We start from the raw sequence: 22,816 nt of genomic DNA, 5'->3' as shown, positions 1-22,816 counted from the left end.
AGATTTTGCATGGAAAAAATAACTTTTTCAAAATGTATTCAGCCAGTTTTAATAGTGATTGATTTCTTTGTCTTCTGCTCATTCATCTTAATGTCCTCATTTCATTGAGGGGGTATGATTAAACAGAAAAAGAAAGTCTTCATTCTTTCACTGTTAATCATTATTTATTTTGACACGGGATTATGCTTTTGTTGCACTCGTTCTTGAATAAAGACTCTGATCTCTGTTAGATTTCTACTCCAGGCATCTTATCACCTCTTTATAGCACAAGCTGCTTTTGAAAAAAACATCTACCAAATGTAATATCTGATCGCCTCCATCAGTTGCAGTCAGACAAGGATTCAGGTGTAAAACAGCCGAATCTAGGCCGGTCCCAGCTGCTCCTGTCACAACAGATGGAGTTGTACATACTGACATCCAACAAGACCCACACATACACTGCTAGTTAAATTAACACACGTATCATTGTAGATGTGGATGCACGTCACCTACAGGAACAAAGGCTCCATATAGTTCTGTATCAATTAAGTATCTACACATAAAAAAAGTCTTTTTGTATTATTGAGTAATCACTTCATCTCTGAGAATGAAGTTCTCAGCAGGAGACGTACTTCGAAATGTTTCAAAGGACCCAGAAATAGACTCGTCACCAGATAATTGCCCTGAATTCATACTTCAATAGATTGAAGCCCCAGGAGGAAGTTTTTCAGGGTAATAATGTGTGTGTGTGTGTGTGTGTGTGTGTGTGTGTGTGTGTGTGTGTGTGTGTGTGTGTGTGTGTGTGTGTGTGTGTGTGTGTGTGCACTCAAACGGCATAATGGTTTAACTATAAAATAAGCATATTTAAAACAACACAGTCATTTCAGTTTATTTCTGACAGGACAGCTTTAGACATGAAGGGGAATGACATACAGCAAAAGGCCACAGGTCGGAACCAAACCCGCGACCGCTGCATCGAGGACTGATCCTATGTATATAGGTGCTCGCTCTACCAGGTGAGCTACCCAGGCGGCAATATGTTTTTTTTACAGGGTGAGCTGAGAGTAGGGCGGGTTCTTCCCCTATCACCCTGCAAAAAAAACAATTCGCACCCACCCAGGCGCCCAATTGTACACATTTTTATGGTATATATTTTTCATATTGTTATTGCCAATATTATTTATGTTTTTCTTTTTTACTGTTGCGGTTTGTTGTTATGCACCGAAACACCAAGGAAAAGTCCTTGTATGTGAAAAAACCTTTAAACCTAATTCAATCAGGAGAGACTTCTTTATAAGGTGCAAAAGTAAATACATTTATTTATCACATGATGTTGAAATGGACAGAGTTTTTGGCAATTAGACTCCATCGCTATGTAAATAATTTTATAAAGGGTAGAAAAGTCAAGAATAGGCATATCCCCCGGTGGAGTCTAGACACTGGTGAAGGAGCCTGAAGACTGGATGGAACTAGGGGACCTAGGGTGCCGTGGGTGACGATGACCGGAGGTGAACGGGGTGGAGGAGGTTGCTCGATTTGCCTGAAATGACAACTGACAACAGCAGAGAGAAGAACAGATTTTAAAGCAGGGATGCAATGATGTAATTGGCTCATGGAATTCATGGCCAATTCTGGTTGGCTTAACTGAAAAGTGAATGCCCCGAATCAGCTGATCAGATTAGGAAAGAGAGAGAGGTGAATGAAAGTTTAGAAGTCTTCCTGAAAGAATTTACGCTGAGCTTCATTTCTGAATTATGACGTTATGTAATTGTTATATCTCCAAACTCTGTGGGTGCATCTGTTTTGTAATAACCTCGATTGAGTGTGTGGGAGTATTTGCTTTACAGTATTTACTGATGATGATGATGATGATGATGATGAGATGATCACGTTATGTTGCATCAAATACATGCATCACTACTCATGATGCATGCCACTGAGAAATTATACACCAGTTCATGTTGTATATTATGCAAAAAAATTGTGATACAAGAAGAAAACAATCAAGAAAACATGACACTGTAACTACAATATTCAAGACCATACAACAAAATAGTCAATAAACCAAATAAACATATGTATAAATGGCAACACCATAAACCCATCATACACGTCTCTCCCCAACACAAAGATTCCTAGGAGCCCTCCAGAAAGCTCAGGTACTTTCCCCATTTTCTAGTTTTCTAGTGTCCAATCTGGCAAACCGTTTATATGACATTTTTTCAAACACTGCCACCCTAGCCATCTCACAATCCCACTCCTGGATTGACAGCACCCCTTCATTCTTCCATCTTCTTAAAATAATCTGTCTGGCTATCAGATTATTGCTTCATCTGTTTTTAATGTGCAAAATGTGCTGGCTTTACTGTAAAGTGCCTTTGAGTACCATGTAAAGCACTAGATACATAAAATGTACTATTATTATTATTATTATTATTATTAAACTAGTCTGGACCCAGCTTCTTATTGACCCACCCTTAGGACTGACCCATCTCATAGAACAAATAATCTTGGGCTGAATGGAACCTGGGTCCCTGCAATCCAACATAGGTTATCATGTGTCCCAGACCAAAATTCCTGGACCTTATCACAGGACCATAGGCCATGAAGTAATTGGCCTATATTATGCAAAATTGAAAATAATACAATGTATAAAAAGTACTGTCATTAAAGTGCTAGACTGCTACATCATTCCCACACATTATCCGCTAATATAAAGTTTTTATGGAGTGTTCAGAGAAACAATAAACTCAGTGTAATTCCTTCCTCTGTCCAGTGGGTGGTGGCATTTTCCTCCCACTTCCGTCATGTTCAAACAACTTGTGTTCTGAAACCTTCCTCCCTGCTGTGTGTTTTACACTGAAGTGTATCCCCTGCTGATGTTGTAATTTTGTTCCTCCACATTTCAGGGCTGAAAAAAAAAAGATGCTCAGCTCTATCTGATGTCAGCAGCAGCACGGTGTCCTTTCCATTACAAAGCAGCAGAATAAGGAGCTGCTCCTGTAAAGACAGGTCTCTGGAGTGGACACGCAGCCTTCCTGTTGAGCTGACATATCATCTTGGTTCAACGTTGCCTCCCCCGTGTAGCAGCTATTGACTTTGATGTTATGTTTATGTCCCTGCAAGAGAGTAGAAAATAAAAAACTGACTGTGTGTGCACATTTGTTGGAGAGGAGAAGGAACAAAGTGGCACAAAGGCAAGATTATGACTTCGTTGCCTTGCATTTCATGGGCATGAATTTCTTGCCTGACATATACGCATGGCATTTAATCTGACATTTAATCACTAACCTTCAGCCTCAACCTACCATGAGCTAAATTCAAACATGAGCCAGCAACCTTCATATACCTAAAAATGGCAACTGAACTAAAATGACTCTAAAATTCGTACTTTTCCTCCATGTGAGGACATCACATTCCCATGAAGGTTATTCAAGAACATGCACCAGTTGTTGCTTCCTTTATACTGTCACTGGCTACATAATGTATATTTATTTTGTTTATCAAAATCTGCCTAACAGAGAAACTGAGTGGAGGAAGCAGGAAGCTCATGTGGAGACACCAGATGCAGCAGGGTGAAGTATAAAAATGCCGTGAGCAGGGATCTTTCATGTGCAGCTTCTGCGATGGGGGTGTAATGCCCCTTTTCTGACATCTAATGGTGACTAGCATGCATTGCAACAATACTGGCAGGCAGAGCATTAAACCAGTTACCGTACCTCCACATGCCTAAAGTGATGCTGGCGAATAATTGACACAAACTACAGAGTTCAACTGGCAATATAAATTGAAGAGAGGGGATATACAGCTGATACACCTGCCCACACAATAACATTTGGAAGTGTTTGGCAGTCGAACTGAAAGCCAATGTAATCTCTTCTATTCAAAAAACAATGAATTCAGGCTCAGAGGTTACGGTCTGTGGAGGAGAGCAACAGCCAGCTTCCTGTCTACTCTGGCTCAACGGAAGTACATTTCCAGGATAGAGCCTGGCATCCTGTACATATCAGGCTTCGGTTCTGTGTTTGTTACCGTTCTCAAAGTCCCTTCGCTACGGGAAACAGATACAGATACAGATACAGATAGCTTTATTTATCCCCGAAGGGCAATTCAGTTTCTACAGTCTACCGTTTTGGAGAAAATGTAGAGGCCTGCTTGTAGGGCTGGGCAATATGTCGATATTATATCGATATCATAATATGAGACTAGATATCGTCTTAGATTTTGGATATCGTAAAATTGTAATATGATAAGTGTTGTCTTTTCCTGGTTTTAAAAGCTGCATTAGAGTAAAGTGATGTACTTTTCTTAGCAGACTGTTCTAGCTGTTCTATTATTTGCATTTACCCACTCATCATTAAATTGACATGTCTGATGATAATGTATCAAAAATCTCATTGTATAAATAACATTTTGTTAAAGCACCAATTGTCAACCCTAGGATATCGTCGCAATATCGACATTGAGGTATTTGGTCAAGAATATCGTGATATTTGATTTTCTGCATATCGCCCAGCCCTACCTGTTTGCTTCTTTCGGGGAATGATTGTAATTGTACATATTTACAAAGAATATGTTTACGGCATTTCCTCTCTAACTGGGACGTTTCCGGACCAACTGGTGGGATTGCACCAAGGCGATGCACTGGTAAGACCCAATGAGGTTTAACCATATATCCAGCTAATTTAAATATCTAATGTTACTGTATTGGGTGAACAGTTTTCTTTTGCAAGCTGCAAATGTTCCACCAAAACAAGTTCCTTCCTGAGACTATTCAGCAGAGCCACCGTCGCTGCGTCCGGTGCTTCGTGCTGCCCAAGACGATTGTGATTGGTTTAAAGAAATGCGAACAACCCAGAGCGTTTTTTATTCTCCTATCCCAGAATGTATCTGTGGCGTAGCCAGATGATAGGTCTGACAATGCGAGACTACACTGAGTGCAGCTTAGATCTGGAATATGCTCACTGACGTAGGCCCGGGACTCACTTGTCCACCAGAGGTTGAAGCAATTAATCTGATTCATCTGATGGGGGTGTATGAGCACTAAATGTCAACTGGACATGTAAAAGCATGCTCAGTTAAAATGGTTTGTAGCCATTGTGGCCAGCATGACAGTCTGAAGGAGGTGGGGTTCAAAGGTCAGGCCCACACAAAAGTCAACACGTCAAGCCACCGAAAGCAGCAGCCTCTCTGGCTGAATAGATGGCTTCACAAGAACCCTTGAAATGTTAGTATCTCATTTCAATGGTGAGTTCCCAGACATCTTGATGTGGGTCTGGCTTGTCAGGCTACTGGAATACCAATTTAGCCAGGACTGACTAACCAACAGCCCTTAAACAAAGTGAGTGTGTGTGTGTGATTTCCTCACAATGTTTTTTGTCAATTATAATTGTCACATCTTTTTCGTGGGCAGAGAGCTGTGTGTGTGTGTGTGTGTGTGTGTGTGTGTGTGTGTGTGTGTGTGTGTGTGTGTGTGTGTGTGTGTGTGTGTGTGTGTGTGTGTGTGTGTTTTTTTATCCGACAGTATCCCCAGTACACTCCAGTTATTGGTATTGATCAAAAAAATCTTATCAACTCATCCAGCAGACACACTGTGATCGAAAGTCTTACTTATTGCACCTTTCAAATTTCATAATAGTGTTTCTACTTCATTTTTTGGGAATGAAATCAATACTTCTGCAATAGCAAGGAGTGCAACCCAAATTGAGGCACACAGCACAACACCCGCTTCCAATTACAAACTGTGAAAGACAGTTTTGCTTGACAAAAGATCAGATGGAGGTTAGTCTAACAAGAAACATCCCCCATTTTAAAGGAGGTCTGTTTTAAAGTGAGAACAAACTTCAGAACAAACTTCAACTTAGTCTAAGTTGACTTAAGGCCATTACAGACCAACCAGACAGCCGAACGTTGGCAGAAAAGGCAGTTGGACTGATCAGTCTCCCCGAGTTGGTCAAAAAAGTGCCTCGGAACATTCCAAAGCAACGAGACGTAATACGTCTCCATAACAGCAGGCGGCGCTAATCTGTATTGTCACCCAAAAAATGAAAACCGGCAGCTGATTGGACGAATGCGTCACGTGGGTTTGGCTGCTGCTTCCGGATTTTGGATTTTTCAACCGGCCATTAATGGTGAAACATTCAGAATACCATCTCATACTGTACTAAAATAGTTCACCGAAACGTGTTTCTGAAAACATTTATCGAGAAATAGGCCATAAAGTTGCTGAATCTGTCTTCATTTCAGATCAACAAAGGTCAGTTTAAAAGATTTTTGTCAGATTTTGAGAGGCTTAGTCCTCCAACTGAACACGTCAGGTCGGCCAAAATGAAGGCCAACAGCTCCTCCGACGGACGGACGACGCCATGGAACACACCGAACAGACTCGAGTCACTGACCTCGCCAGACTGTCCAACGGCCGATTATCGGCCCGGTGTGTAGCTGCCTTTAGTCTTAGACACAGAACAGATTATGATGCAAGAAGAAAACCATACTTAATGTGTGATAAGCAGTTCAGTTCACTTTTTTTTACTTTAATGCCTTTTTGGAGGACCTAATCCTCACTTAACATTCATCAGTTAGACACCACATACTGGGATATAGCACACACTTATGTCTAAATAATGTTTGACATTTTAAGGTTTGCAAACTCTGCTCCCTAAATATAAACAGAGCTTCTGTGGTATTACTATATGCCTAATCCCAAGCTGCCAGGAACAAACTTATCAATGAAAAAGGAAAATATTAGAAATCGTTAAGAAGCTTAAATCTTAATATTTGACAAGATTAGTGTGAATGGCCGTGTCCTCACATGCTGCCAGAAGAACTGATCAAAAGAGGACAACAGCAGGCTGGGGAAGGATTATCAGAAAAGTCAGTGCAATTATCGGCTGTGATATGGAGTCACTGAATAAGAGTCATGACAAGGTTCATGCCTTCATGGGCTACCACTTTCTGATAAGCCATTTATTAGGGGTTTATAAGCTTTTAATTAATTAGAGAAATGCATGACCCCTTTATTAACAACTAAGTGCAAAATGTGAGTAAGTCATTAATAAATAAAGTAAAGTAAATGTCAATGAGTTGTCTCTAAATGGATTATGGTCCAGATGCCCTGCAGCCCTTTTCAACAAATGGTCAAACAGTCCACCTGAGGATTCCTCATAATGGATCACAGCAAGCGTGAGGCTGGAGGATTCTCCACAACATGGCAGCCCAAAAGTGACTAATCAGAAAGTGGTACCCAACCGGGTCATTAAATATTAATGCAACACAGGAGGTTTATTACTTCCAGCTGCAGCAGGTGTACATATTCAGCTGTTGGCTCACAGCAGCTTGTTTGAGAAGAGTAAATCAAGGTTATGTATGGCATGTATTAATGAGCCTTTTCAGGAGGATATAAATGGATATGGGACTTACACTGTAGTGTTTGACGATGCTGATCTTTTAAATGACAAATATCAGCCAATGAGTGTTGCTTACAGCTTTTTTTGTTGGATATATTTTCCATACCTGCTTCTTCGCCAACAGAGCTTCAGTATCAGAGCTTTCTAATCAGTAGATTCGAAGTTCAGATGAGTTCTGCTCCATTAGAATGTCCATCATAGCATGGAGTCTGACTCTGAGTATTATTGCTCTATTATTTTAGTCCACACTGTGCTATTTTTAAGTTTACTTCACTTTTTCCAGTCTGGAAATGTTTCCTTCCCTTTTTCTAAGTGGCTATGCCACTTGTCAGGCCGCCATTGTAAATAACAACCTGTTCTTAATGACTTGCCTGTAAAAAATGAAGGTAAAATAAAAATAAAAAACAAACTGGGGGTCTGGTCAAAAGAATACTTTAAAAAAAAAAAAAGTAAAAGAATTAAAAAAATAAATAAATGAATAAAACTGGATAAATTTCAGTGAATTGCATGTAAAAATGTATCAATGCATAATCATATTTCTTTGTTTTAATACAGTCAGGGAGTCTGGAAGAAAATGAAATTTTCAGAAGTTTTAATGTGTCCCATATGTGTGCTGCCACTTTATTTTCAGCCTAATTTGAATACAATATGAAGCCCACGAACAGTCTTATTTTTGTCTTAACCCTAACCCTGTTTTCCTCGTGTCAATTTTGACCCATTTTCAAAAAGTTTCTATATCAGAAATTTGGGTTTCTTTCAACCAAATTGTCAACATAATAACGTGGATGGTTCCATACAACGCTCTTCACAAGTAAAATAAATGATCAGTTTACTACTTTCATTGAATTTGGGTGTTTTATTCAATTTTATATCATTTGAAAAAAAAATGATAAAAGAACGTTGAAAAAAGTGACAAAAATATCAGAAAAAGCTTAAAAAAACAACAAAACCGTAAAAAAAAGTGCAGAAAAAAAGTGACAAAAGTGTCGCAAAAACACCAAACATTGAAAAAAAAGGTTTATATTTTAAATTTTTACCCAGAAAAACAAAGTTGCATGGTCGATGGGAAGACAACACAAGGGTTAAATAACATCTGTGATTTAACACCACACAAAATATCACTAATGTCATATATCTATCTGTTCAGGTGGATTAGTATCAGAAAAGCCGACCTGATTATGTCCAGTACTGCATGTGAACAGTGTAGGTATTGATCCCTGTGTAAATTGTTGTGTCTCAGGTCTGAGGGAATTCCCCAACGCAGGATCAATAAAAAGGCAATTACAATGCTGATGCAGCAATTACAGCCAGTGATAAGCGTGGAAACTGTGATTATCAAAGCATGTGTGTGATGGGGTTTCCCTTGGCAGATAGCAGGGATTAAAGGATTATCATCTCTGTCTCTGTCTGTGTCCCTCTCACTCCATGGATTAGTTTTTATCTACAAGGTAATCAGACTCTCGTCTGACAGGACTACAACTCCCCCAGTCTTACACGCCATATATCCACACCACACAGCTGCATACAGTCCACCGTGGTGTTGACTCAAATACTTAAAGGTCCCATGGCATGAAAATGTCACTTTATGAGGTTTTTTAACATTAAAGGAGAACTCTGGGCAATTTTTACGTTAATCTTGATCGCTATACTTTTTTGAGTACTGTCTATAGCAAAAACCACGAGCCGAATTGCATACTCAATTGCATACTCAAGCATACTCAAAAAAGTATAGCGATCAAGATTAACGTAAAAATTGCCCGGAGTTCTCCTTTAATGTGAGTTCCCCCAGTCTGCCTATGGTCCCCCAGTGGCTAGAAATGGTGATAGGTGTAACCCGAGCCCTGGGTATCCTGTTCTGCCTTTGAGAAAATGAAAGCTCAGATGGGCCGATCTGGAATCTCCTCCTTATGAGGTCATGAGGAGCAAGGTTACCTCTCCTTTCTCTGCTTTGCCCGCCCAGAGAATTTGGCCCGCCCATGAGAAAGAGAGAGACATCATGGCTTGCAAACATAGACAGTATATAAGAATGGACCAACAGATCCCGTTGCTCTGGACGGAGACCAGGCCATTAGAAGCACTTTTCCGGTGAGCGCTGAGCATTACTGCGCAGCCTCCAACTGAGAGAGACGACGTAAATGTGCTGTGAGCAACCTGTCTGAAAGTTGTAAGTCTTCTGGTAGCTGTGCCAAGAGAAATCTCAATCATTCCCAATCTTGCAGAGACGGAGAGCGTAGGTATTTGTAAGGCGATAACATAGGCACAGGCTAATTATTGCTAACTAAAATGCTAGTTAACATTAGTAATTACACTTAAACAGCTAATGTGAGACAAAACTGCCTGTGCGCTTCTCCTGTACTATACAGTAATTCCTCTACTATGCGACAGTAAGTCCCGTGGTTATGACACAATCGTTAGCCTATTTTTACAAAAACGTCTGCTACGGAGCCATAACGTGAGGTACAAGGTAATGGAGCCTTTTATACATTGTCGTGTTTCTTTAGAAATAGACAATGGACAAATAGAGTCTTTAAACCTTTTAGATGTAAAGTTATTCGCTGTCAAAGTGGCACCAAAATGAATGGCAGTCAATGGAATGCTAACGGGGGGTGATCACTTTGTAGCATTAAAATGGCGCCATAGGAGGTTCGCGGTCCGAGGAGAAGCTTACCCCCTTGCTTGCAAACAAGCAAAGTGGCAGTTGGTCAAGGCCACAACCCCACCCTCCACCTTGCCCCCCCTCTCTCCTCCTCAATAGCATTTAAAGCTACAGACAGAGAAATGGCACATACTAAGGAAAGCTCATTGTGGGACTGGCTCTAGTGGCTGTAATTCTGCACCAAGGCTGAATTTCGGGAAAGAGACTTCAGATACAGTATTAGGGGACCACTAAGGTCTATATAAAAGAGACTTCAGATACAGTATTAGGGGACCACTAAGGTCTATATAAAAGCATCCAAAAAGCAGCATGTCATAGGACCTTTAAAACAGAGAGTGAAAGCATGAGAGATAACGTCTGAGTCCTGCTCTGACCTTCTTTGCTATAACAAGTGCTCTGGGCATTTGGATTTCATATCGGTAATGGAGAAAGATATGAAAATCCATGTGCACATATATATGTAAGACATTTTGGAGATGGATTACGATATAAGACACCTCAGGGTGCAGTGAAATAAGTGAAATTGTTAAAAGTGATCTTTTATTTCTCCTTTAATAATTTGAGCTTACAAAGAAATAACAAAAGCAGGCCTGTAGCTGCAGTTGAGAACACTAAGGCCTTAGCAATATCTTTGAGAATCAGCAGGGCAGCAGTTTACCTTCATATTACTTAATATTACATGGATAATATCTAAGCCGATAAATAATAATTTATAATAATAAATAAATGAAAATTTAGAGTAAAATGGAATTTTGTGATTTTTTTTGTGACTTCGATGGGTGGCTATTTTCTGCTATGGGACTTTGACTCGTGATCTCAGTAGCCTATTTCTACGAGCACAGGCTGAATTAGAAATACAACGGAAATCTTTGAGAATGAATGCAATGGAAAGTTAAAATATTCACCAAAATATAAAATTTAGAGATAAAACCCTGAAAGAAATCCCACGATTGTGACAGAGAAGACCTCAGATGGATCCTGGGTTTACCATGTGCGTGCTTTGCACAGCTTTATCAGGCTCACTAAACCCTAAACCACACACATGTTGCTCATAAATAAAGCCAGATTTGTGTCATATACCAGCTCTATAATGATTTCTTCAGGAATTCTGTAATTTATAGTCGCCTGTGTGTGTGTGTGTGTGTGTGTGTGTGTGTGTGTGTGTGTGTGTGTGTCAGTATAGCTCTCCATAAATGTGTCTATAAATAGGACTTACTACTGTAGGTTCAAGCTAGATGTGGTGCAAATCAAAGGCAACCTATATTTATTTAGCTTTATATCTGTATTGTACTTATGGATATTGAACACAACTGATAATTTCCCGTGCACATGTAACATCAGCTTTGGGGCTTTTCTCTTTCAATATAAAAATGTTAATACAAAATACTTTTTTCTTATAAAAACGCCCACCTTGGCCACCAGTCGTCACTGTATCTCCATCAATCTGTTTTTAGAGTTTTACTCAGATCTTTATCTGATCTCTTGGCGTAACGTTCTTCACATCATAGTAATAAAGAATACAATAAGCTAACCAGAAAGAAAAACATTTTATTTTCTTTGAGTACACAACATTCAAGCCTCATCCAGTTAATTAAGCAACATTTTTCTTTCTCCAAGTAAAAAATATTTATACTATTGAAGGCAAAGTAAATGAGGAGTTTTATCAAAAATGGCAGCGATAAGCCAGCACTTATGAATATTCATGCATGATTATTGTTGCATATAACCCAGCAGACACATACACACACCATTCAAAATAGCAGTGTTCCCTGGAATCATTTGAGTCATTTTGGTTTTATGTCCATCAACATTTGGTTTAACTGCTGAACTTTGGCTCGATGGTGTTTTAAGCCCCCAATGTTGACTTCAAGGCAGCGCTGCATCCATCGACTTCAAGGCACCTAACCCTAACCATTGCCTAATCCTAGTGCCTTCCAGGCAGCGCTGCCTGGAAGACGACGTTGGGGGCTTAAAGCACCAAACACCTGAACTTTGTGTGTTACTTTACCAACACATTAAATGTTATAATACTTTTTCCAGATTGTGTCATTTTTTCATATGATGGACATGTTTATTTTTTGGAAAAGAAATATATTTTGTATGGAAGTTTTGGGCAATTTAGTGCTAAAGTGGAAACACTGACACTCTTTGATTTACACACACACACACACACACACACACACACACACACACACACACACATACACACACACACAGAGGTCCTTTTTAACCCTTTCACCACGGCTGAACTTCTTTATCAGAGACAAACTTTCCGTGAGGGTCCGTGGCTCCGGGCGGCAGCAGGGCCAGGTAGACCGGAGTGATAGCGCCCTCCTCTGGTGACTTGGGGGCTTTCGGACCAGCCATGTCAGTGCGCACCCAGCCTGGACAGCAGGCGTTCAGCAAGATCTGTACAAAATAATAACAGGAGCAACAAAAAAATGCATGTTAGCAATGAGGCTTCCACTGAAAACAAAACCATAAAACCATTAAACTGATGTTTTAGTGGATACAATCCTTCATTTGTTTCTGGGGACACTGTCCAACCCCCCCGTGTAACAACAAGGCGGTACCTTAAAAATACGCTTCAGTCTGCTGGGCAACCTCTTCCATTGGTGTTCCAATAGGCACGGAAATAACTCACTTCATCCTGCCACTACTGGTGCCTTAACTTCCTGACTTTGCTGAGTTTGACTGGAACTCCAGGTTTTTTGTTGCTGTTTTTTTTGTTGCTTTTTATTATCATTAGGGGTCCAAGCCCGAGGGGGCATGGGAACCGCGGTATGCAAGACAACGTGGTACACATCTCCAGCGGAGCTGTGGAACCCTATTGTTTTTTTATAAAGATTTTCCATTATTCTTCTCTGCCTAAAACTCCGACTACAGCCTAAACCGTACATGGTGGGGGGGGTGCCATTTTCAGGACTGGTCCTAAACTCCGCAAGGTCCTCAGGCGCAACAATTGACCCACTTCCACCACTAGGTGGCGCTATAGCAGAAAACAACGTGTTTGGCCCTATAACTCCCACACCGTACAACTTACATTCAAAAACCATACATTGACGTGTTCCCTAGGCGTTGCCTAGACTTTTATGCGTGAAAAACCGCGATTTATCAAAAACCTACTTTTTCGATCTCCTAGACCGTGCGACCGATTGGCGCGAAATTTGGCAGGTATCATTTCCAGATGGGCCTGACAAAAAGTTAATAAAAAGAATTTTGATAGGATAAAAATTGCGCAATGAGCAAACTGCTCGTTCGGCATGCCGCTCTGAGGCTCTGTACCAAATCTGGCGAAGATCGGCCATTAGGGGGCGCTATAATCAACGTAGACATGTTTTGGCCCTTTTACTCAATCAATGTTAATGGCATACTTGCAATGGGAATGTACCACAGACCTTGCAGCTCACACTTCTCAATATTTACTGATGTTTGCCTCCTACCGTTACGTTTTGGTTTTTGCTTTCGCGTGCTCCCCTAGTTTTCTACAATAAACAAACTTCTTAACCCACCTGACAAAGTTTCTACAACCTTCACAGTGGACAAATGCAACTCTTTTCTCTCACTTTTTCAATCCAAAATCAACACCATTCATAAGCGCCGATACCATGCTTGCTCCAGAGCTTGAGCACCCACGGAAAATACTGAGCACCCACGTGTGCCAGACTGCCAGTAGGCTACATTCATTTAAAATTAAACATTGCAGTTGGTGCTAAGTGGAGCGTCTGTCATAGTGTGATTGGTTATGTCGGTGGCATTGATTCTTAATTTCCCACGAAGCTGATCGCGGTTACGTGTCAGTTAAACTTTTCATCTCCAATCCTATCTGTATCTGTGAGAAGTGGCGCTGTCCTGAGTTGAAAGCCTACTTTACGACTTTATTATCGAGTTAATAGGCGTGTGTGTTCGCGTCGGCCGCTGTCCATTTCCTAAGGTTCTGAAATGCAAACAACTTTTGACAACTTTTTTTTTTTTTTTTTTAAAGGGCGTGCGCCTGCGAGCACCCACGGAGGAAAATATAAATCAGCGCCTATGACACCATTGACAACAACTTGACCACCTCCCCTGCTCCTTCAACCACCACACCTGCCTCCCCCCCTCCACCCTCTCAGTCACTCTCTCATTTCTCTCTGCTGTTCCCTGTGGTCAGGGGGGTTAAGAAGTTTGTTTATTGTAGAGAATTGTTAAAGGTGGTCTGTGTATGCATGGAGATGGACTGTTAACCACTACATTTGCAACGGCGACGTACCGCAGACGTCGCGGCAAACACCTCTCGATCATTTGCCTTCCCACCGCCAGGCTTCGGGTTCCGCTTTTGTGCGCTCCCCGGGGTGTCGGGGGCGACTGGCATCGGTGGCTTGGGCCCTGTCATAACGGCTTGCAGTTCTAGTTATCATTGTTACTAGTAATAATACTGTCACCACTTATAATTATTACCATTTTTTTGGGTTTTGGGGTTATAACTGCAATTATTTATTTCCTTTCCTGAGCAATGCAGGCTTACTCCTTTTTGTTAACATGGTTTGGTGGGGAAGTAGCGGGCCTGGGAAGGGATGTGGATGGGGGGTTAATATTACATGGTTTTTTGTTACACCCTTGTGGTATTGCTTCTTTTATAAAAATGTCAATAAAGAAATTCTTCCAAAAAAAAAAAAAAAAAAACATGGCCAAATTGCTTTACGGAGACATAAAGGCTATTCAATCACAAAGGAAACACAAAAAAATGTTTTAAAAAGACACACATAGGAATTCAAATAATTAAAACAGAAGATGAAGGTTGAAGATTAAATGGAATAAAACCGATTAAACAGTGGAATAAAGAAATACCTCGCAGCAATAGTCAATAAATAGTCAAAATTAAATCTGTGGCAAACAGAGGAGCCTTGAATTAAAAGAGCTGAGAGCTGAAGCAGTCTTTCTGGGAGTTTGCTGGGAAGTTTGTTCCAGATATGTCATACTGTATGTGGTGAATAAAAAGTGAATGCTGCTTCGCCATGTTAAGTTTTGTGGGTAGCAGAAGGCAGCTCCAAGCAGATTATCACAACCCAGAGTTGTGATAAATGATACTCCCAATGATTTCATTGTTACAGGAAACCTCCTTAAAGGTTTTGTAGATTGAGACGAGTAGGAAAAAGTGGGAAAAATAACAGCTGAGCAGAGAGCAACTGAGAAGAGCATCTGCACTGTTACAGGATGTGAAATGCATTTAACATTATTAACATATTCCTACGTCGTTGAACAAGCTACACAAAGAAGAGCTGGTTATGTTTGATTAAAAGATGGCATATTTGCATGATTACCCCGTCATTCGGTCTCTCCTTGGACAGACGACGAGCCAGGATCATGGACAGGGTCTACAGACACACACACACACACAGACACATTATGTATAATTAATGTCTCTATGAAAGGAAATATGGCATTAGAGAATAGGGCTGCACGAAATGAGGAAAATCTCAAGAATCTAATTGCGATTATTTTTGACTGATATTGCGACTGCGATATGATTCACGATATTGGAGGGAATGATCATTTTTGTATCGTTATTCTCATTTTTATTGAAAAATATTAAACTTAAGAAAATGTTAAATGATTATAGTGTGATTTTTGCGAGAACCTGTACCAGTCAAAGATGTTTTCTTTAGTCTGTACTACGATACAGTTTGTTTTTTTTCCCATTTATTTCAGAGTGACATTGGATAGACATGAAAGGGGGAGAGAGATGGGGGATGACACACAGCAAAGGGCAGCAAGTCAGATTCGAACCCGGGCTGCTGCAAAGGCCTCAGCCTACATGGGGCGCACGCTCTTACTGGGGGAGCTAGAGGCCGCCCCTGTACTAGGATACAGTTTGTAGTGGCCGGGTTAGCTCAGTTGGTAGAGCAGGCGCACACATATAGAGGTTTACTCCTCGACGCAGCGGCCGTGGGTTTGACTCCGACCTGCAGCCCTTTGCTGCATGTCATTCCCCTTCTCTCCCCTTTCATGTCTTCATCTGTCCTGTGAAAATAAAGGCCTAAAAATGCCCCAAATGCCCCCAATGTGGAGAGACAGACTGATGGGTCATACCGTAAGTCCAGTCTTGGATGTTCCATACGCCGTGTCAGGCCAGCCGCCCTTCTGGTGCTCGCCCTTCTTGGCCAGGTCAACAAACTGCTGCATCAGCCCCACCAGCTCCTCCTCTGTGATGTCCTCGCTGCGGAAACGCTGCTGGAGCGCCGCGCTGCACTTGTTCAAAGTGCGGGAGCCGACGAAGCTGGAGACGTTCACCACACGACCTAAAATACACACACACACACACACACACACACACACACACACACACGTAATTGCAGTATTAATGTTGTCTATATTGCTCTTACTCTTAACATATTATACATTGTTTATCCTTCTGTCACTCATCAACCTTCCCTTTCCAGACACAGACACACACACACACAATCTTAGCTGTCCATCGTGTTCGATGATGACGCTTGCTCCAGGGATGGTGGTGGGAGGGGGGGGTGGGTTCAGCGACCTTGCCGCTGGTGCCACTTCTCGTGGGCGTAGAGTCCGATCCTTGAGCCGCACACTCGTCCGCAGATGGAGCAGGGGAAACCAGGTGCCAGAGGGGTACCAGCCACCCGCTGGTGTCTCTTGATGCGCCTCTCGGATCGTCGGTCTTGGCTGATTTGGTGTATTTGAGAGACTGCAGTGGCACAGTTGACCTGCCAGGCTGATCTCTCAAGTTCCAGAGATTCAAGCTGCGTGAGGGGGATGTTCGCTCGCTTTAGGAGGTCCCTGGTCTAGTCCTTAAAGTGCCGCTTTTGCCCTCCAGCGGAGGAGCGCCCATTAGTTGACTGTAGAGGACTTGACGGGGCAGGCGGTGTTCAGGCATGCGTATGGTATGCCCTATCCAGCGCAGATGTTTTTTGGCCACGGCTGCTTCCATACAGATTGAGTCAGTATTGCTGAGGATATCTGTATGGGGGATTCGATCTTCCCAAGACAAGCTGAGGATCTTTTGTAGACAGCGGATATGGAAGGCCTCTAGGTTGGTGATGTGCTGGCGGTATGGGGTCCAAGACTCTGCCCCATAAAGCAGAGTGGAGAGACAAACCGCGCTGTAAACAGCCACCTTGGTGCTGATCTTCAGGTTACGGTTTTCAAAAACCCTGCCCCGTAGGCGTCCAAAAGATGATGAGGCTTTATTTATCCGGGTATGTAGTTCTGTGTCAAGGGAGAAGCATGAGGACAAAGTGGAGCCGAGGTAGGTGAAGTGGTCCACTGTTTTAAGTGGAACACCATTTATGGTGTAGTGAGATGGGACATGATCTCGGTTTTTTGAATGTTGACCTGTAGGCCAAAGAATTGATGTAGACTGGATATTGTGTTAAGGGCGTGCTGCACAGAGTCTGGGCTGTGAGCTAAGACGGCACAGTCATCAGCATACTGAAGCTCACAGATTTGGCGGGTCTTTGTCTTTGTGTGGGCCTGGAGCCGACGGATGTTGAAAAGGCTTCCGTCAAGTCTGTATTCCACATGGACACCGTCTTCCCATGACACGGTGGAAGAGGCCGGTGATGGCAGAGAGGAGGTTTGAAGCTGCTTACCAAACCTTTTGTGTGTCTCCAGAGATGTATAGTAACGAAGTAGAACTACTTCACTACTGTACTGTATGTTCATTTTACTTGCACAGTGTGATAATCGTACATTTTATTTCAGTATTTGCTAATATTTGCTATTTTTAATATAATATTATATACTTAATATTTGTTAATTCCTTTGGCTACAGCCTTGGCTAAACATTTGAGATAATATAAACAATATGATATTCAAACTTTTGACTGCTTTCTTTAATAACTACATAACACAATACTTGTACTTTTACTTTCAGTACTTGAGTAGTACATTTTAAAATAAACTACTTGCAATACTTAAGTACAAAAAATGTTGAATACTTTAGTACTTCTACTTAAGTGTGGTGCTTAAAGAGCACTTCAACTTCTACTCAAGTCACTTTTTTGATAGAGCACTTGTACTTTTACTCAAGTATGGGTCTGTAGTACTTTATACATGACTGTGTGTCTCACAGTATGTCAAACTCATTTGTCACCTAACTTTGCCTTATTTGTTTCAATTTTTTCTGAATCAAAGTCACACAAACTTTTGTAACAAACTGGAATGCTGAGAAAAACAACCTTTTGCACTCTGAAGTAGGCTGTGCATTGAGCTGTTCATTAAGAAGGGCGGACAGTTAACTTGGTCCAGTTGAGTGTCCTTACCTCCAGCTTTAATGAGCGGCATGAAGTGAGTCAACATGTCTCTGGTGGCGAAGAAGTTGGTCTTGAGGGTCACCTCTGCCTGGACTGCAAATGGAGCCGTGTCTGCCTCTGAAGAGAGACGAGAGAGATCGATGATGTCACTGTGTCCTCCTTATCGACAGTCGCAGCTCCAAACATCCGCAATAAAGTAATTTTATGCTATTTCTTGCCCGTCAATTTTGGATGAAAAATGGCAGGAATAAAAGCACGCTGGTAGTTCAAATATGTTCAAAAACATAAATATGTCATATATAAATAAATGCACTTATTGGGTGCACCACTGATGCTTTGCATTTAGAGTGCCTACTGAAATGCATCAAGTCAAGTGCTCCTTTTTTCGGTGTTTCATCGCTCAGGCAACTAATGAAAGTTATTAAGTAGAGCTGAATCCTTTTTATTTGGCTTAATGCTTCAGTGGCATTATGAATATTGTTATTACTAAGCATATGCTTATTTTTATTCCAATTTTTCTATTTAAAGAATAAAACATTTAATTTGATTTAAAAAATTGTACATTTGAGGAAATATTTAAAGAGTACAATGTGGAAGCTTTTATGAGATTACTTACTAAAAAATATTTATATTATTCTCTAAAACTGAATAATAATTTGATGAATTGTAAAAAAAAAAGAAGCAGCAAATAATCTAAACTTTGAGCAAAAATGATTGCGATCATTTTAGCCATAATTGTTCAACCCTATTGCTAATACTCCTACTAATATTAAAAGTAATTATGGGTCAAATTACACTACAGTATGATGTGAATGCCAATACTGCTATATAAGACTGAAGACTGATGCTGCTGGTGCTAATTTCATACCAGTATTCAGTTCATTGGATTCATAGTTACGGTAGTTATATTAACATATTTGAACATTATTGTGTGCATGGCTCCAGTGTGGTATCATTTAATATTGTAATTCTACCTTTGAATGCTATCCCGGCATTATTGACGAGGACGTCGACTCCTCCATACTTCTCTTTAAAGTAAGCAGCGGCGGCCGTGATGCTGTTTATGTCGTTGATGTCCAGCTGGTGAAACATGGCCGTCAGTCCGTCTGAGGCCAGAGTCTGCACTGCTTCCTGACCACGGCCGCTGCAGAAGGAGCAAAACGTTTGAATCGATTTCCCACTTTATTCTCACGAGAATCAGATCTGTTGGTGACACCTCGAACCAATGGGCTCACAGTGCTTCGTGTGGGAAGTTCTAGTGATGGCCAACTGAAGCTGTACGTATCTGTCTATATGGTTCATACTGATTATCCATATTGATTCTGGTTTTCTTAGAATATATTCTGTTAATACACTGCATATATCTGTATTATTCTTACCACTATTATAATGTTACTGCTACTACATTGCACATATCTGTACATGTTGTTCATACATTGTTCATATTACATAGCCACATTTATTCTGCTCTTATAAAGGTAACTGCTACTACACTGCACACATTTATATTTAATTTATATTACTAAACCGCCTTCTGTAAACCAACTGTATACTACTGTCTACACTGCACTATATTTCTTGTCCTGTCTATGCACCACCTGTCTATACCCGTCTATACTTTGTATATCGCATTACACTTTTCTGCTCTTTTTGCACTTCTGGTTGGACGCAAACTGCATTTCGTTGTCTTTGTACTTGTACTCTGCACAATGACAATTAAGTTGAATCTAATCTAATCTAATCTAAACTTCGTGAAGCGTTTTCTTTATTTTCCGAGCCCAATAGATGGCGCTCTCTGTTCAAGAAACTTGAACTTGTATTTATTTATATAGGACCTTTCATGCAAGCATGCAGCCCGAGGGGCTTTACAGAACAACATTACAAAATCACAAAATTAAAAACACAACGGGAAAAAAAGCAAGACTAAAAATTACAACAATAAGACAAAATGTTAAAACCAGCAGAATAAAATAAACACCAGGGTTAAAAAAATATATATTTAAAAAAACAATTATTAACACTTAACACACATAAAATTACTCCTAATTAAAAAGTGTGAAGGCACACTGAATTCCCATTCCGTGAGTCTTTTTCTTTAAACCAAGAGCGCCATCTAGCTAGTACTGGTAGTACTAGTACTGGTACTGGTTCATAAATCTTCATTTGGACACCAATAAGACATTTCTCCTTTTCCAAAAAAAACAATAAATCCCCACAACACTATGTTTAATGGTGTCAGGAAAAGTCAAGAGGAAAAAAAAGAGAAAACAAAGAGAATGTGTTGAGGTCCAGGTGTGAGCAGCTGTGTGCTACCTACACATCTCTGGCGGTCAGGTAAACGTCTCCTTTGTAGTCTTTGCAGAGAGCTCGGACGATGGCCAGCCCGATGCCCTTGTTGCTGCCCGTTACAATGGCCACCTTGGTAGACATGTCTGTACACAGAGAGACATCAGGGTGTGAGCTTGCATATTAAATACGGTATCATTAATCATTAACAGTAGGAAAACAAACTATCAGCACTAGCCTCACATTAAACACACACACACACACACACACACACACACACACACACACACACACACACACACACACACACACACACACACTTTCAGTCCTGAGAAGCCAACTCAATTATGTATATAAGATAAGAGACAGAGCGCATCTGAGTCTCGCCCACAACGGAGGGAAAAACAATTCATTGCTCTCTGTTGACTTTGCCCCCTTGTCAATTCTGCTAGCAAACAACAGAAAAATGCCTAAAACGCTGCTGTGTGGTTGGATGCACTACCAACAGGGTAAAGAACCCATAACTAAGTTTACACGTTACATGTGCACTGACATCTTTCATCACACATGTCAGTTTTAGGCTGCCTATATTTCTGTAAGTTATAAGCTAATGCATTTTGACAGTAGGCAAACTTGTGCTATAGTGGAATGTGGATAAATCAGAAAGCCATGCAAAATTATGTTTGCAAGTGCCTTAACACTTAACTAACTAGCTTAACGTGTCCTCTCTGGTAGACATATGTTGCTAAAATAATCATTTGACATGTCAGGTTTTGCTAGCTACAGGCATTTTGTTAGCGGTTTCCGCCCTTGGTTGCAAATTGTGGCCCTGATTGTTTTCCCCTGGTATGACTCTAGTCTACAATATTTCTATCTCTATCTACTATGTAGGAGGAGATTGAGAAGAGATGAGATTTGCTGAGTCATGGTGACAATTTCAGAGAGAGAGAGAGAGAGAGAGAGAGAGAGAGAGAGAGAGAGAGAGAGAGAACTGTGAGAATGGTTGCTTAAAATTGTCTATAATCTATTATTACTGGAATTAAGAAAGCATTGGTTGCTAAAATAATCATTTGACATGCCGAAATCTAATGTTTTTGCTAGCTATAAGCATTTTGGTTGCATATTTTGGAACCGATTGTTTCCCCCTGGGTATGACACGTTGCGCTCAGTCTCTATCAGCCATGTATGAGGAGATTGAAAAAGAAAATACGATTTGCTGAGTCATGGTGACAATTTCAGAGAGAGAGAGAGAGAGAGAGAGAGAGAGAGAGAGAGAGAACTGTGAGAACGGTTCTTAAAATTGTCTAATCTAGAACTAAAAAAGAATGATTGGGAAACTAGCTGATCATAAAAACAGACCCTTTTTACTCTGATATAAGACATTAAAAGTGGGAATTTAGACTGTGAACGTTTGCACATTCCTGCACAAAACTAAACAGCTCTTAATTTTAAAACAGATATAGGCATGTTGTACACATTTTTATAGTATTTTACATATTCTTATTGTATTTTCCTGACTTGCAGTACTTTTTTTCTCTCTGCTATGTTACGCACCAAACACGTAGGGAAATGCTTTGTGTGTGAAAACCTACTTCGCAATAAACCTGATTTTGTCTATGTATGATAATCAATGCAATATAATGTAAAGAAGGGGAAAAAAGAAAATACACTTTAAATCGTCAAATGAGAGGGTCAAACAGCAACAAAATATCCGGTTTCCACTTAGAAATTTAAACAAAAATCCCAAAAGTGCGCAGTCATGCCATCAGAGGGTGACAGTTATGACCTCGAGCCCTGATTCAAATGCTAACTGGTTTTTCAAGTATTTATGCATTATGACCAACTAGCAACTAGGGTGTGAAACTAACCTTAAAACTCGCAATGCATGTGTTAGGGAATATCAAGAGTTAACCTGCCTTACATTAAATACCTATACATTTCAGCTTTTAAGAGAGGACCTTTCGCCTAATTTCAGTCCATTGTTTTTGCGTTACATAACGCTGAATGGCCATAAGCAGTAGCTAGTAGAATACCCCGTTTTCAAACGAATGCAGATGCTAAAATACAAACTGTTCTGTTAGCACGTTGCTAACTAGGTATGGGGAAAGAAGTGTTCTTACTTTAAGCTGGACTTGTAGAGTTGAGTGAACCTGCGACGGCGAAGCTGCAGAGAAAAGTGGGAGTGTTGTACAGAAAACTGGGACACAAAAAAAGGGAGGAAAGCTGAAGGTTTG

At 40.7% G+C, this 22,816-nt stretch overlaps 1 protein-coding gene across 1 annotated transcript; it reads right to left on the bottom strand.

Annotated features, from left to right (window-relative positions):
* Positions 1 to 12,115: 12,115 nt before the first annotated feature.
* On the bottom strand, positions 12,116 to 22,816 carry cbr1 (carbonyl reductase 1). Its single transcript, XM_031315986.2, has 7 exons — positions 22,703 to 22,816; positions 20,614 to 20,728; positions 19,271 to 19,440; positions 18,306 to 18,413; positions 16,111 to 16,319; positions 15,342 to 15,395; positions 12,116 to 12,450 (listed from the first exon to the last, which is right to left on the bottom strand). The coding sequence occupies exons 2-7, from the start codon at positions 20,724 to 20,726 to the stop codon at positions 12,277 to 12,279; spliced, it is 828 nt and encodes a 275-aa protein (XP_031171846.1). The 5' UTR covers positions 20,727 to 20,728; positions 22,703 to 22,816; the 3' UTR covers positions 12,116 to 12,276.

Source organism: Sander lucioperca, chromosome 15 (assembly GCF_008315115.2).
Source record: "Sander lucioperca isolate FBNREF2018 chromosome 15, SLUC_FBN_1.2, whole genome shotgun sequence".
NCBI lineage: Eukaryota > Metazoa > Chordata > Actinopteri > Perciformes > Percidae > Sander > Sander lucioperca.
This window is presented reverse-complemented; position numbering and strand designations above follow the sequence as displayed.

What these genes read in the sequence shown, in the direction of transcription:
- cbr1 (XM_031315986.2), bottom strand. Translation starts at nt 20,726, where the DNA reads ATGTCTACCAAGGTGGCCATTGTAACGGGCAGCAACAAGGGCATCGGG. An exon ending in GCCGCTCATTAAAGCTGGAG is followed by an intron (nt 16,320 to 18,305) that starts GTAAGGACACTC and finishes TGTGTATTTTAG; the next exon opens with GTCGTGTGGTGAACGTCTCC. An exon ending in AGGAGAGACCGAATGACGGG is followed by an intron (nt 12,451 to 15,341) that starts GTAATCATGCAA and finishes TATTTTGTACAG; the next exon opens with ATCTTGCTGAACGCCTGCTG.